The sequence below is a fragment of the Neurospora crassa genome, linkage group IV, assembly GCF_000182925.2.
Source record: "Neurospora crassa OR74A linkage group IV, whole genome shotgun sequence".
NCBI classification, from domain to species: domain Eukaryota; kingdom Fungi; phylum Ascomycota; class Sordariomycetes; order Sordariales; family Sordariaceae; genus Neurospora; species Neurospora crassa.
In genome coordinates this window covers 5,022,969-5,039,861 of record NC_026504.1, presented here as the reverse complement: position 1 = coordinate 5,039,861, position 16,893 = coordinate 5,022,969, and the positions used below count along the sequence as shown (strand labels likewise).

At 26.9% G+C, this 16,893-nt stretch overlaps 1 protein-coding gene across 1 annotated transcript; it reads right to left on the bottom strand.

Annotated features, from left to right (window-relative positions):
• Positions 1–907: 907 nt before the first annotated feature.
• NCU08846 (hypothetical protein) lies at positions 908–1,562 on the bottom strand (the record flags this gene model as incomplete). The annotated part of the gene is made up of 2 exons (XM_956647.1): positions 908–1,297; positions 1,491–1,562. 2 exons carry the CDS (start codon positions 1,560–1,562, stop codon positions 908–910), a joined length of 462 nt encoding a protein of 153 aa, XP_961740.1.
• Between the last annotated feature and the right edge of the window lie 15,331 nt (positions 1,563–16,893).

Genomic DNA, 16,893 nt, shown 5'->3' with positions numbered 1-16,893 from the left:
GAACCGACGGCATCGTTGTAACATACGAGCACTTGCTGTGTGAAACCCCCCCAGATCTACGCTTTCACCTCTTTCATCCCTTCTATTCAAGTTCCTGCTATCCGTTTCGTCCCTTTCATCCTTTTGTTCCATCCCTTCCCGAATTGACGCCACGCTTTTTCTTCCAGACGGCTAAACATTCTTTGCAGACTTTCTTTACTCTGCATCCTCGCCTGTTCTACCGCCTTATTTGGCAAGGCTCCTCGCCCCCCTAGATGGAGGTTATCTTACCAACCTGTTGTTGGACACTGGAAGGAGCGCTAGGGCGCATGAATTTTGGTGCATGCGTCATTCCACTCCACCACGGTCGACCACATCCACTCGGCTTGTACATCCTTGAGCGTGCGGTACAAATACTCAGTGCGGAAAAAGTACGTGTAGTTCGCGACGGCTGTTGCAAAATAGAATCTCGGTCGTTGGCGTTTGGATATGTACTTCCGATACAAAGGCTGTCCGGACGGTGCCTGATAAAAGTCGACTTTCCTAATGTGCCGTTGCAGCTCGCGTCGAATGATGAAGGGAATGCGTGTGTCGATGTGGGAAACGGCCAGTCGGCGTGACTCCATAATCGGGGACGCCCTCGTCTAGGATCCAGTCATACCGCAACTAAACTCCAGGATCTCTTCGGATTCTAGAACTACCACACCAGTACCATAACCATCATCAGATCACATCATAATCCTCATAAAATTAGGAAAATTCTATAAAGGGAAAGTAAGAACCCAGAATAACACCGCCAAGCTTCCCGTTCAAGCTTTCCACGAGGCGAGCACTACCTTATACAGGCCTCCTGAATCAGCAACCAGCTGAACCATCACAGAACACAGGAATGAACGGATTGTGACCCGAGAATAAGAACCTAGGGAGCTCAAATTCCAACCTCAACCTCATCAGCTTCTGCGATGTCTTCCTCGGGTTCAGGAGAACCGTTCTCCGATTCGTTGTAAATCATCTCATGGAAGTGGTTTTCCAGGGAAGAATCGAAAAACTTGATCTCGTCGTACACCCCGTATTTGGCAGTGAGTTTGGACAGTAAAGACTTCCAGTCTCCGTTCTTGTCCTCGCTACTAGCCAGGTTACTGATGTAGCCGTAAATGTAGTCCGGGAAGGGAGGTATAAACTTCGTCTCAAATGCCTTCAACTCGAGCAATTTCTTTTGGGTGCTGTCAATGCCAACAATATGCGATGCAACACGGGCAATCCTCGACCGGGTCGTGGGCCGCTGCGGCCACTTGCAGAGCCAGCGGGAGCAGGCGGTCTACCAGAAGTCGGTGCAATCACTTGCACTTCGATTAGGTATTCTGCTGGAAGGGAGGGAGCAGTACATCTTGGCTCGTATTCGTCGTGCTTGCGCCCCAGCTCCCGGCTACTTGTTGTCTGCGGTGCGCGTTTAGGATTCAGGCGCTACCCGCTGCTGAGCGCGAGGGCACCCAGGCCACTCGCGTGTGTACGGTGGCCCAAGTGTGACCTGGGTCGTTTATCCAAAAGTTCTGAAAACAAAGGTCTCTGCCAACTGCAGGCATTAGGCTTGCACTGGGGGGTGGTATCTTCCTTGTGCTAAGATAACCTTGATAAGCCTAGTCTCAGTTCTCAATGACCCACACACCTCCAAAACCACCCTACCCCACCCGTTTTTGCAATAGTAAGTCTAAGCGGGTTTTACGTTTTTTGGCCGTCGGCTATAGAGTAATAAATACTTTTAGTAGGATTTTACTATAGTTAGAGTAATTTATCTACTACAATTAAAGTAAATTAACCCCCACCATTATAATTAACTACTCGCTAAATAGACGACTCTAATACGAAATTCTAATTAAAATAAAGCGTAGTAAGGTATAATATCCGATTTAATTAATCTATTAGATTCAATAGAATATTTGTTTTATAAAACGCTACTTCCGCTTCTATATAATAACTACTCTATATTCGTACTTAGTTTGCCCGATTTTACATCCGAATTAAGCCTACTTCTAACTACGCCTATTCTTAACTATTCTATACCTATTTCGAACTATAATACCTCGAACCCGACTCCTACCCCTATTCTATATATTTTATTAGCTATTTTTAAAATACTAGTATAATTATATAACCTTAATAAATTACTAGCTTATAATATTAAATAATATTAATATAGCTTCTATTTTAAAAGGGGAAACCTTAGGTAGTTTATTTGTAGTTGGGTTAAAGTAATTTGAAGCGATAATTAATTATTTAAAGCTTATATAAAGGAATTTATTATATCCTTATATAATAAAGATATATACGAGGCCCTCCTTTATTAAAGTATTATTATATAGTTTAAGGATAAAAGTAATTTATTTAATATAGAGGCTTTTAATTAAGTATTTAGGGAGGAATTAACGTTTCTATTGTAACGCCGACCTAAAAATACTAAAAATAATAAAAAATTTAGCCTCTAATAGTCCGAACTTATTGAACCCGACGGTTCTCGAAACGAAGATTCCGAATTTTATTATTCTAACCCTAAAATCGCTAAAGTTAAAGAGCCTATCGATTTTAATTTATTTTTATTATTTACGAAATTTAGCACTTCCTCTATAGTTAAGGGGGGTAATACGCTTTATAATATTAAAAATTTATGTAGTATCCGGTGGATTTTAGATATTATACGGTAGGGTATAATATAATTTTAGTAGCGCGTTCCTTAATTATATTCACTCCTTAAAGTATTAATATCCTATTAGCGTACTTAATAGCCGAAGTATAAATACTACACTTATTATATTAAATTTATATTACTTTATATTTATATAATATTTATAATTTTTATAAATATTCGTACTCTCTATAAATCGGATTTCTTTCTTTAGGTTATAGGTCTTTATATACGTACTAACGGTATAGCGAGGCGTATTTAAAATATATTAATTAAATTGGGTATATATATTTTGTATAGTAGGATAAATATTACTATTAAAACGTTTACAATTATTATAATAGTTAGTTCGGTTTGTAAATATTCTATAACTAAATTAATAATTTTAATAAAATTTTAAGTACGTTGTATCCAATCCTAATCTTATTATTATTTATAATAATTATAATTATTTTAATACTATTTAGAGCCTTAATATTGGTTGAAAGGATACTATATATAACTTTACGATTTATTTATTAATAAGTAGTTCTAATATTTCTAGACTATTCCGACTATTCTAATTCCGATTTACTATTCTATTCTAAAAATCTTAGATTATTCCTTCCCTTACTCCAACGCTATATATATTCCGTCTTACCATCGATTTATTTATTATAGAGAGATTATAATTCCTATTCCCGGTTATTAATAATTAGAACAATCTCCTAATATATACCTTCCTTAAGGTTAAATATTATTAAATATTCCAAAGCTTTATTCTTTAGACCCCTATTATCGATAAGAATAAGGGTAAATTAGTTAGCGTTTACTATCTCTATAATAAATTATTCTTCGGCCTATTAAAAATAAGCTAAAAATAATTCAGTAATAGGCTTTTTTTTATTTATAGTAATTAGAAGATAATATTATATATCCGCAAAATTATTTTCACTTAATTAGAGGCGTAGGCTATATATAATTAGAAAGAGTAGATAGTATCCGTCCTAGTATTTTTCTATATTAAATTCAACTTTATTAACTTGATCTTTCGGTATTTCTAGTACTTTATTAAATAGAATATTTATAGCCTTAATAGAACTAAGAATATTAAGCTATAAAAAATTAAGTTCTACTACGTATTATAACTTCTTTATAATATATTTTATTCTAAGATTTTTATTTTCTTAATATAGAACCTCGTTAACGGGGAGTTCTTAAATCCTAATCTCTTAAATAGAAAAGCTATAGAAATAATAATTATAAATACTTTTCGGGCTAATAGCCCCTCTTATTTTTCTATATAGTTTAATTCTATATATAATAAAATATTTACTTTAGTAGGATATATTGGAAAATACCCGGATAGTCCTAGCGATAGTATAAATATATAATTTTATAGTATTTATTAATACTTATATATTATACGGGTATTAATTATCTTTACTTACGTAATTAAATTCGGTAATTACAGTATTCTTCGAGAGATTATTAATTTTCTACCCCTCTTCTTCTATAGTAGAAAAAATATAAATTATAGGCCCGAAATATTATACTTCTTATAATTATTATATATAGATATAACAAATCCCAAGTTGTCCGAAGCTATCCTAAAGTCTAAATTAGTATAGTATATTATAATTAGTAGTAAATAGAAAGAGATTAATCTAACGTTAGAATATATTAATTACTCTTTTACCCTTAATATTAAATATAATAAGAATTCTACGTATAATATTAAATTTACTTTTATAGAGATATTTACTATCGGCCCCCTTACTATAGTTATTTATAAAGTAATTAAATTAAAATTCGGGCGGCTTAATAGAAGTAGGTATACTAACCCGTCTTTAAATAATAATATTATTAATTACGTATATAAAATTTATACGAACGGGTTCGTAATACGGCGTTATAAACTATTAGATTCCGCCGACTTTAATACGCCCGACTTACAATAGGAAGGCCTATATACCTTATTTGTAAGTACGCTCGAATAATTTAATAGTAAGGAGGTACGACCGGATTATAGAGAGGATTATAAATATTTCGGCCTCTTGAAATTCGAGGATAATAACCTTATTATAATTATAAATATTATTAGTAATATTATAAATTCTAGGGAGGAAAGCAATACCAATTTCGTTATATAAGGGAGGTATATAGTATTTAGGTATAGAATAGTTTAATTAATAATTATTTTAGGACGTATTTAAATTAATTTATTCGTATAGCCTAGGGTATTAATATATTTAGTAAGTCCTTCCGTTGCTACTTATATAAGTATAGCCTATCCCCTACAAGCCCTATATTCTATTTATTTAATTCGTTATAATTTACTTTAATTAATATTACTTAACTATTTAATTATTTGCCCTATAATTCCAAATATTATACTAAGCGTATAGTATATTAATAGTAGTATTTATTTTAATTAGAATTAATTTTTTAGTCGGCAATTAGTAATAAAGATCTATTCAATTTTAAATCGCTAACGCTATTTCGATCTTTTTAGTATTATTTACTATAAGATTATTTATTAATCGGCTATAAGTAGTAAGCAAACTAGGACCTACCCGGAATAGTCTTCCAGTTTATTAAGTACTTTATTATTTAAATAGTAATTAAAAATAGGGACCTACCCTAATTTAACCTAGCGTCCTAATCTAGCTAATATAATTTATTATTTAAATTACCCCCTTCCCTTATCCTCTCCTTCTTCAATTAAACTTCTTCCTCCTTTTTCTATTCAACCTCTTCTTTTAAACCCCGGCTATTTAAATGACTATAATTTAAGTAAACCCCTTTTGTAGTAAAATTCTAATTATTTAATAGATTATAATTAAAATAAATCGTTAGTATAACGAAATATTATATTTTTGAAGGCTAAGAAGAGCGAGGCTAAAGGTAAGGCTAAATTCGAAGTAGAAAATTATAATATTATTAACTAACCGTTTGTAACAAACTTAGCGAAACTTTAATAATTATAAGGGTTATAGTATTCCGATTTTTTTTAGTATTAGAATATAAATAAATATTTAACCGCTTCTAGGATTAATAGTAATATAATACTAGTCTAGGCGGAGTATTTAAAATATACTGGGTATTATAATTTAAATTATATACGTAGTAAATTCGAGGCTATTATAATATAATTAAACGAGGAATTGGTATTCGTATAGAGAATTCTATAAGAAATTTCGCCTTCGGACTCCCTCTATAAAAAGGTAGCGAAATACTAAATACCTAATTAAACGTTAGTATACTAGCTCCTTATTACTTTAGAGTTATAAGGGAAGGATATAGTTATACTTTTTAACTATAAGATAGTAAATTAGATATATTAGTATTTGGATTATAATTGTAAGTTTCTCGGTTATTATACTTTATTCTAATTAAAGCGAATTAATTTATTCTAATTAAAGTAAAATGTAGGCTATTAATTCCCCTAATTTATTACTACCCTTTATACTTTACTTTAATTAAAGTAAATTAATTTATTTTAATTAAAGTAAAATGTAGGCTACTAATTCCTTTAATCTACTATTAATCCTATATTACTACTCCTATTAAAATAAAGTATAGACTACCTACTTTCTATCCTATAACTAATTATTTACCGTATTTATTTATATAAGTCCTTATTAACGAATTATAATAGCCGATTAGTTTAATCCTTTAATTAATTTGAAGAAATCCTATAGAGAGCGTTGGAAGGGCGTTATATTCCTACTATATTAACCCCTCTTCTAATAAGCCCTAGTAAATTTTAATAATACTTAATTTAATTATATCTTTAAAGTTATTGAATTAGTGGAATAGAACTAACTCCCTACCTACGCTATTACTATAAAGAAGAACGACCTTTCTATTTTAGGACTTAGCGATTAATTGACTATAATATTGAAGGAAATTTTTATTATAATTTTATATTTCGTATTGCAACGGTATTTAATTAAAGTATAATATTAGGGATCCGTCCGATATATTAAAACTCCTATTAGCAATTAATATACGGTTAGTAGATACTATATTAATAATTAGTTTAGAATATTCTAAGCCTCTACTATTTTTAATAATTATTAATTTAGAAATATTATCCTTAGGGTAATAAAGTTTTATTATAATACTAGGAACAAAGTACTAGGCCCCTTCGTCTTCTCTACTTCCCTAAATATAATTCTCACTTTAGAAATAATATATAATTAATTACCCTACAACTAATTTAGTATTAAAGCTATAAATTTATAAAATATTATACTATAAACCTATATAATTAAATAATTAATATATTCTAATAGTACTATCGATTTTGAAAAGTTTGGCTATATCGGCAAAATAGCGTTTAGAATATATATACAATACGCTTTTGTAATATTATAAATACTTTAATCTAATATTAATAATATAATTCTATTTTACACTAAGCTAATAAATACAAATTTTAAGCCTAACCTTACATTGTACTTAAATAAATATTATTTAAATGTATATATTAAGAGGCTCTCTGCGTAGTAGCGCACCCTACGGCTTACTATTATATAAATTAATAACGAAGATTTTCCCTTTTTCTACTTTAAAAATAATGTAACGAACTAGTATATTATAATAATATTTAGTATAGTCGATCGTATAACGCAATTAACCTAGGACCCTAAAGCCTCTTAAAAAAAAATTCGGAACTTGGTTTAATCCGAAATATAGGGCAACGTGTAGATTAAGAACTTTATTTACCGCAGCTACCCTCTTAATTACATTTATATAAATAGTAATTTAATTATCTATAATATATAAACGTTCGTAAGGCTTATAGACGTTTTAAAAGTAATAGAGGAAAATAATCTTCCTAAATTCAACTATAAACTATTTTAAAAGAAGTATAATTGGGCGAATTAGGTTATTATTAATAAAAATAAACAGAGTTTTCTTCCTTATTAAGTTGTAAGTAAATCTACTTTATTCCAATTAGAGTCCCCCTACTATTATATTAATTAGAGTAAAACCCGGCTTATATTAACTATTAATAAATATATTTATAATTTATATTATATTATAATTACTACTTTATAGGGCGCTACTTATAAGTAAAGTCGGAATTAGTAAAATATTTATTTATAATATAATACTTTTAATAGAATATTTATAATTAAAGAAATTCGAAGAGAATAGAGAGCCTATTAAAATATTTTTAAGTATTATTATATTACCGCCCGCTTTCGTCTCTTAAATATTTACTGAATTCTAAAATACGTTTAGAAATTTAGATATATAGTATTAGTATAGTATATTTAAAAATATTAATTCGAACGACTTTAAATATACAAAGACCTTTATATAATAAACTTTTAATAATTTATTAATAGAGTATATATATAATCGTAATAAATTATTAATTGTATAGAAGGTTATTATCGCTGCTTATACTATATTAATAAATAAGTAGGTTAACCGGGAGTTTATAGTTAAACTCCTTAGGGGGATGCTATTATATTATATAAATAAATTAATTATCCGTACGAATAGCTTTAATTAAAATAATCGAATTAAGAAAGTAATTAATACCCTATTTAGGGCGGACAACGATAATACTGCGGATCGCGAATTTAATAAGGAATATAATAGTAACGAGGATAAATTTAATAGTAATAAGGGTAAATTTAATAACGAAGGTAAAATTAATAATAAAGGATCTATAAAATAAATATATTTTATTCTAATACAAATCAATTTTCTATTCCAATTAGAGTAAAGCAAATTAGTTATTAACCCCTTTTAATTATAAGACTTATAAAACGCATAAAGTCTACTTTACTATAATATACGAAAAGTATATTAAATTCTAGGCTATAATTATTAATAAAGCTTAGTTAGCTCGTAATATAAATACAATAGCCTTCCGGGCTATCCAACTCCTCCCTATAATTATATAACTAATATATTTAACTACCCCTATATTGAATTACTTAATAAATATATAGACTTTTATAACCTTCGTATAGGAGGTAGGCCTTCGGAATCTATTTAAATACCTAACTAAATACAATATTATCCTCTAAATATTAAACGACGGTAATTTCGTACTATTATTTAAATTAAACTACCCTAACTATATTATTAAACCGAATGTATCTATAGAAACGCACTAGTATTTTTAGAATATCTTCCAATCTTAAGGATATTAATAATAATATTTCTACCTTAAGGTATAAATAAGTATTATAAATACTGGTAAGGTTGTATTATTTAATATTAGTGAAGTTATATAGGAGATTCAAATATTAATTATTAATTAAAGTATAACGACCCTATTTACACTCCCGAATAGTAATATATTATATTCCTTAGCGAAAATACTATTAATAAAGGTTTAGTCGGTATATTTAAGCTACAAAACTTATAAAAACGAGGTTATAATCTATATTAACAGCCTACTAAAGGATATAACAATTAATCCTTCCGATTATAAAATCAATAAACTAACTATACCGAAGGTATTAAAAGAAAATAAAATATTAATATTAAATATAATATTAGTTCGCTTAATATAATTCCTAGCCTAAAATATTTATAAATATTTAATACTTATAGTAAATACTACTATTTACGAATAGGGACCTACTACGAACTAGGATATTCTATAAACTATTATAAAATTTACTATAAACCGGATATAAAAAAACGTTTTTAAATTATTTAAGCGTACTAATAATTTTACCCTACATTTAAGCGTATAAATTATTTAAAATCTTATACGTACTAATTATAATAGCAGACTTTTATATATATTTCTTAATTTAATATTAAATAACTATATACTTCCTCTTACCGATCGATTCTATATACTCAATTAGGTTCTTACTAAATTTCCACTTTTTACTTAAACAGTTTAAAAGTATACCGATACCTATATAAAGCGAAAATAAATCTTTATTATAGCGAATTCCCCTTAAATATAAATATAAATTTTTTCCTTAGTAGTCGATAAAGGTTTATTTTTATTATAGTAAAGTAGTAATTATTTTAATTAAAATAAAGTATATTAGTTTACTAACGTTAATTTAGAATTTTATATTCTATACTTAAGAAAATTAGATTTATAATACGTATAATATATTTAAATTAGAGCTAGATTGAACGTAATTAAATTGTAGCGTCCTAGAATAATTTTAATAAATGTATAGACGTATTAATCCTAAATTCTACTATATATATTACTAGTTTAAATTTATACTATACCTACTACGTTAGTATTAAGTTTAATTTCGTTTAGAATATAAATACTATACAATAATATATAGGAAGATTGTATTATATTAGATAGGAATATATAGTAGAATAGTTCTTACTAATAATTTATAATTTAGTATATAATTAAATTAAGGAGAGGCTATTGCGTAAAGTAGGTTATTTATTCTATTTAATAGTTATTTATTCTAATTAGAATAAAGTATATTAACCGAATAACTAGTAAATCTACAAGTTAATACCGAATTTAAATTTAAATAAGATAGGTATCCTAACGGAGGCTAGGGAGTATTTTCGGACCTTCGCTAAGTATAAGACTACGAAGTATTTAATATTATATAATTTTAATTAATTTTTATAGGTAACTAATGTACTACAATATATTTTTAAATATACGTTTGAAAGAGCGGTTTTAATTAGCTATTTCTACTCTAAATTACTCTTAATAATCATAAAGGCAATTAACATTAGCGAACTAATAGATTAAAACCGTTTTAATAATATTCTACCGCTAATAGGTCCTTACTTCGTTATTAATTTTAAATATAGTCCTTTATTATTTAATAAAATTTATAAAATATTTAAGAATATAAATAAACCTATCGCCGCGAAATTTATAAAACGTTATACTTTATATTCGTTAGGGGATTTATACTAGGAGTTTAAGGATTATATTACTAAGGCCTAGGCTTTAATTTTAAATAATAAATAGGCTTTTAAAATTAAATTAGAAGTAAAGGATATTATTATTATAGACCTAAAAGACCTAGAGGTTAGAATTAATATATAATATATTAAAAATTATACTACCCTAGCTACTAGGAGGCGGATCCGATAGTTTAATAAAGACGGGGTCCTATTTAAAAATTAGGAATTTATTGTATTAAAAAATAATAAAATTAATATAAATAAGGGTAATAATCTAATTAAATAGTAATAATTATAATTATAATTAATATTACTTTTAATAATATAATATTAATAAAAATATATACGGGCGGAAGCTACCAACCCTCCCAGTAACTATACTAGTACTTATAGGATTACTCCAATAGAAGTCGATTTAAAGTACTCTAATAGGAATAAACTTTATAAGGCCGACGATATTCCGCCCCCTTCGCCCGTCCTACTTCTATTAAACGTTAATCCTCTTAATAACCCTACTTTACTTATACCTACCCTACTTATACCCGCCCCACCCGCCCTACCCGCTTTACCCACTTTAAATACAAATAGTAATAATAAGGAGGGTATTTATTTAAATAAGAATAATCCGCCGCCTTTACTACCCGCCCTACCCACTTTAAATATAAATAATAATAAAGAGGAGGGCGTTTACTTAAATAAAAGTAATCTACTACCCTTACTACCTATTCTACCCGCCTTAAATATAAATAGTAATAAAAAGGAGGACATTTACTTAAATAAGAATAATCCGCCGCCCTTACTACCTATCCTACCCGCTTTAAATATAAATAGTAATAAAAAGGAGGAAATTATTTTAGAAATACCTTACTTTACGAACGGTAATATAAATATTCGTAATCTATTCCCTAATTCGGTTATTATTAATAAGTTTAGGTTAATATAAAAAAAATGAAGGTTATATATAAGAGGTTAATTAATATAGCTTCAAGGATTAAATTTACGTATAGTAAATATTTGAAACTCTATTAAACGTATAAATATAATTTCGAATATACTTAATAAATATTTACTTATTCGAATTAGGTCTTCTAACCTAATTAAGTATTAGTAGGAAAGGTAGGCCGTATAAAATTTAATAATAGTTCTAACCCCCTCCGTTTGTAATACCCTAGGGATTTATTCGGAATAATTAATTTAGAAGATAGTAAAACGTTAGTAGCTATAAAGGGAGTCGATTTTATTGTATTAGGACTAATTTTATATAAGTCTATAGTATAAGAATTACTAATAGTTATAGAGGGAGTCGATTTTATTATAGTAGGAATAGTTCTATATAAATCTATAGTATAAAAGCTATTAGTAGCCGTAGAGGGAATTAATATTATTATAGTATAATTAGTTTTATATAAGTCTATAGTATAAGAAAGAAACTTTTAAACTTAATTCGTATATACAATATATTTTTTAAAATTGAAATCCCGAAATCCAAATCGCTTTTATATTTATATTTTAATATCCTTCGTAAATTGGGCCGGCGGTTAATTACTTACTAGCGTATTATTAGGTCTATTGTAAATATACGTTATTTATTTATTTAATTACGAAATATAGTATAGTAAATTATTTAATAGTTATAATACTTACTTAATAAGAATAAATAATTTATAGTAACCCTACTTAGGGATTCTATTTATTTAGTTATAATAAATACTATAAATATTATATAATAGTTAATATTTAGGATTATAAATTAAATTAGGAAGGAGTTTTATATTTCCGCCGGCAAACTTTAGTACGTAGGCTATATATATCTAATCCAACGCAATCTTTACTGATTTTCTACTTTTCGCTAGTACGCCGATTTTATTTTTTTAATTAGGGATAACCTATAAACGTTAATAGCTATTATAGTAGAATATATAGCTTTATATTTTAATAATAAATATTCGGGTATTTCCTATAATAATCTATTAATTTATAGTATATTAATACTTTAGTAGACTTCTATTACTATTATATATTATATTATCTCTTCGCTATATTGCCCTTATTTTAATATCTTCGTTTATTATAAAAATTCCTAGTATTATTAACACCCTCTTCCCTAATAAGGTACTTAATTCTATATAATTAATCGAATTTACTATATCCCTAATACTTTAGGGTCCTACCTTTAATAATTCGTATATTTTAACCGTCTATTCTCCTTAATATTATAATTAAGATACTATACCCCCTCTAATTTTCTATCCGACCGTCTTTCTTTAATTGCCTTAAATACTATACTTTATTATACTATTTCAATAATACTTCTAAATATACTCTACGACTATTATTTACTTATAGTCTACTATCCTTCGCGGTTAATTAAGCGTAAATAATAGGGTTTAGGACGTATTTCGATTAAATTTTAATTAATAATATAATTACTAACCTTAATTCATTTTATAGATAGGCTCGAAGATATACTTTTAAATACGCTTTACAATTACTATTTACTTATAGCCTACTATCCTTCGTAGTCGGTTAGGCGTAAATAATAGGGTTTAGGATGTATTTCGACCGAATTTTGATTAATAATGTAATTACTAACTTTAATTTATTTTGTAAATAGGTTTATTAAAAATAGATTGTATAAAGTTAAATATTAGAAGTTGAGGACGATTTATTATAATATTACTTATCGCTAGTCTTTCTACTTAGAGTAGGGGTAGGAAAAGAAAGCTATTTATAGTATAATATCTTCCCCTATTAATATTAAATTTAATTAATATATAATATTTATAGGTCCTAATTATACTTATACCTATAAGGGATAATAAATCTATATTATTACTACTATTTAAAAAATTTAATATAAAAGGGAAATAAAGAGTAGAAGGGTATTTAGATATAGAATATTTAATGAGGTTTAACGTTAAATATTTAATGGAAGTAGGTAGTAATTTAGGAAAGGGTAGGAAGGTATGTATAATTCTATTTATATAATAATTTGAATTAATTTATTTAAATATATTAAACGGATTTAGTATTATGTAATTAACCGTTGGATATACTCCCTTTTATATTACGGTAGATAATTAAAGATAATAATATTATTGGAATTACTTTTTAAATTAGCCGTATATATAAGCTCGTTGAGTTTGGTTATCCGTTTAATATAAGCCCCGTTTAGAACGAGGTTGAAGGCCCCTTCTAATTTATTATTATAGAATCGATTAAATTAGATTATTAATTAACCGTCTTCGCTGCTACTAATACTATATATTGCTACCCTCCCTAATTTTATTTTATTATATGCGCTTTTAATTTATTTATATTCAATATTAATATAATAATAGAAAATATTATACTAAGGATCCTAATAGTATTAAAATAATATTAGCTTGTATAAGTTATTACCTACTAATCGATATGTAATCCCAATCCCTATATACGAATTAGAGACTTCTATATATAATTAAGATTATTATTTCGGGTTATATAGTTGGAGGTTGATTTTGAGAAGTAAATAAATTAGTAAAATACTTTTAGTAATTTTAAATGCCTATTGTAATAGCTTAGCAATTTAAAAGAATATTTAGTAATTACTTTACTCTAAGGCGTATACGATTTTCGGTTTTAAATAAATTATTTATTTTATTCCCCTCCCCTCCGGTAATAGGATTGGGTTCTAGTAAATAAGAAGGTTAATAATCTAATTACTATTAAAGAGGCGGGTAAATTTAATTCCGAGAGTTTAGAATTATTAAATTACTTCCTAGTAATACGTTTACCTTAATTAAATATAATTATAGGAAAAAGAATTTATAAATTAATTTATTTATTAAAAGTTTAGGAAGGAAGTTAATTATATAGACGATCGCCTAGTATTTATACTTATAAAGGCCCCTATATTAGAAATATTTATTTAGGATATATAATATAAGTTTGAAGTTGCTAGTTCTTAGGTTTAGGGTTTATATAAAGCGTTACAATTAGGTATAGAGCGTATTAAAAATAAGTCCGTCTTTATAGAATAATTTAAATATAAATTCTACGAATAAATTAATAATATTGAAGAGGAATTGTAAAAGATATTGGGTGATTTAATTAATATATTAGGTAATATAGAGGATAAATTCGTTTGGACGATACGGTTTGAGATTTTGCGTATATCTTTTTAATAAATACTAATATATTTATAGAGGCAGTAACTAATTAAAAAGGCTATTATAATATACATATATATAATTATTTTATTATTATAGTAGTCCGTATAGGTAATGCTTTCTATTAGGATTAAAAGCTTAAGATAATTTTAGAGTAGATCGAATAATAGTACTGTATTAGGATTTGCTTTAAAGTATAGAAGGATCCTATCCAGATCTCCGCTACTTCTCCTAAGAATATTTAGGCGGTTATATATAGTATTTTAAGGAGTTTAATACTCTATAAAGGGTATATAATAATTTAGTAAGATTTAGTACTTTTTATTCCGCTTAATAGTAATAAAAATAAAACCGGCTATTTGTAGCCGGTACGATTAAGCCTTATAAGGAGTAATAATACTAATTTTGCCCTTAAAATCGATATTATTATAATTAGCCTTAAAATAGTAATAAAGTTATATAATAACCTTAAATTCTTCTTTATTAATTAGAAATTAATTCTTTAATCCTTATTCTTACGAACTACGGACGTCGAAGAAACGGTACAAATTAAATAAAATATTACAGTACTAGGGCTAGATATACAATTTAATTTTATTATTACTATTTTATAGGAGACCTTCGTAAAAGGCGGCTCTAGGGAAGGAATTAATTTTAAGATATATACAATACTAAGTATTAAGGAGATGTACGTCCTTCTTATAATTTTCTAATATATAATATTAGTATATAAATAGATATAGTAAAATTTAATAAGAAAGGTATTTAAAAGAATTAATATAGTATATTAAATACTATAAAAAGCGTTTATAAAGTAAAATAATATATTAATAGGTTAATAAAACGTATATAAAGGTTAATATAAAGTTTCGAATTATTTACTTCCTTTATATTAATTTATTACTTCCTTTATACTAAAAAATACTATATAGTATAGGGTTTCTAGCCCTCTCAGCAAACATCCAATCTACTAAGTACTAAGTCTTACTACTTCCTTTATACGGACTTACTACTTCCTCTATACTAAATATAATAAAAATATCGCTTCGTCCTTACTTAGTAGGTTTCTACTACTTCCTTTATATAGATTTACTACTTCCTCTATACTAAGTACAACAAAGATATTACTTCGTTCTTATTCGGTAAGTTTCTACTACTTCCTTTATACAGACTTATTATTTTCTCTATATTAAGTATAATAAAGATATTACTTCGTCCTTAATTAATAGGTTTCTACTATTTCCTTTATATAAATTTACTATTTCCTCTATACTAAGTATAATAAGGATATCGCTTCGTTCTTATTCAATAGGTTTTTAACCTTCCTAACTAACCCTCTTAATAAACATCCAATTTACTAAATACTAAATCTTATTACTTCCTTCATACAAACTTACTACTTCCTCTATATTAAGTGTAATAAGGATATTATATTATTTTTATTCGGTAGGTTTCCAACCTTCTTAATTAACCCTCTTAATAAATATCCAATTTGCCAAATATTAAATTTTGCTACTTCCTTTATATAAACTTACTATTTCTTTTATACTAAGTATAACAAGGATATTACATCGTTCTTACTCGGTAGGTTTCTAACCTTCTTAACCAATCCTCTTAATAAATATTTAATTTATTAAATTCGAAATATTATTTAGTATAGGATTTTTAGCCCTCTTAATAAATATCTAATCTATTAAATTCGAAATACTATATAGCGTAGGGTTTCTAATTTTCTTAAAATATACCCGGTTAAAAAAATAAAGAATAACCTACTACTATTATTACTATTATTACCCTAAAGAAGATTAGCGAGTAGAAGATATACGGATTTTTAGGCAATCCATTCCTTTTAATAAATATTACAAACTCCGGTTATAAATAAAAATATTGTAACTATTATATCGGCGTAGGATAGTAAAGATATTTTTCCTTTATTTATACCTTTCTTTAAGGTTTATAAAAAAATTCTAAAATATATATTAGTATTTAATAAGCCTATCTATATAAAGCGCCTCTAGATTAAATAGGTCCGTTCTATCGCTATAATACCTACGGATAAAAATATTGGGGTAATAATAATAAAAGCGAAGAGGAATATATTAATAAAACGATTATTTTATAAATATCCTATTAAATACTAATAGAGGGCAATTTACTTCTTTATTTATAGAATTAGTTTGTTTATTTATTGCGAGACCCTATTTATGCTAA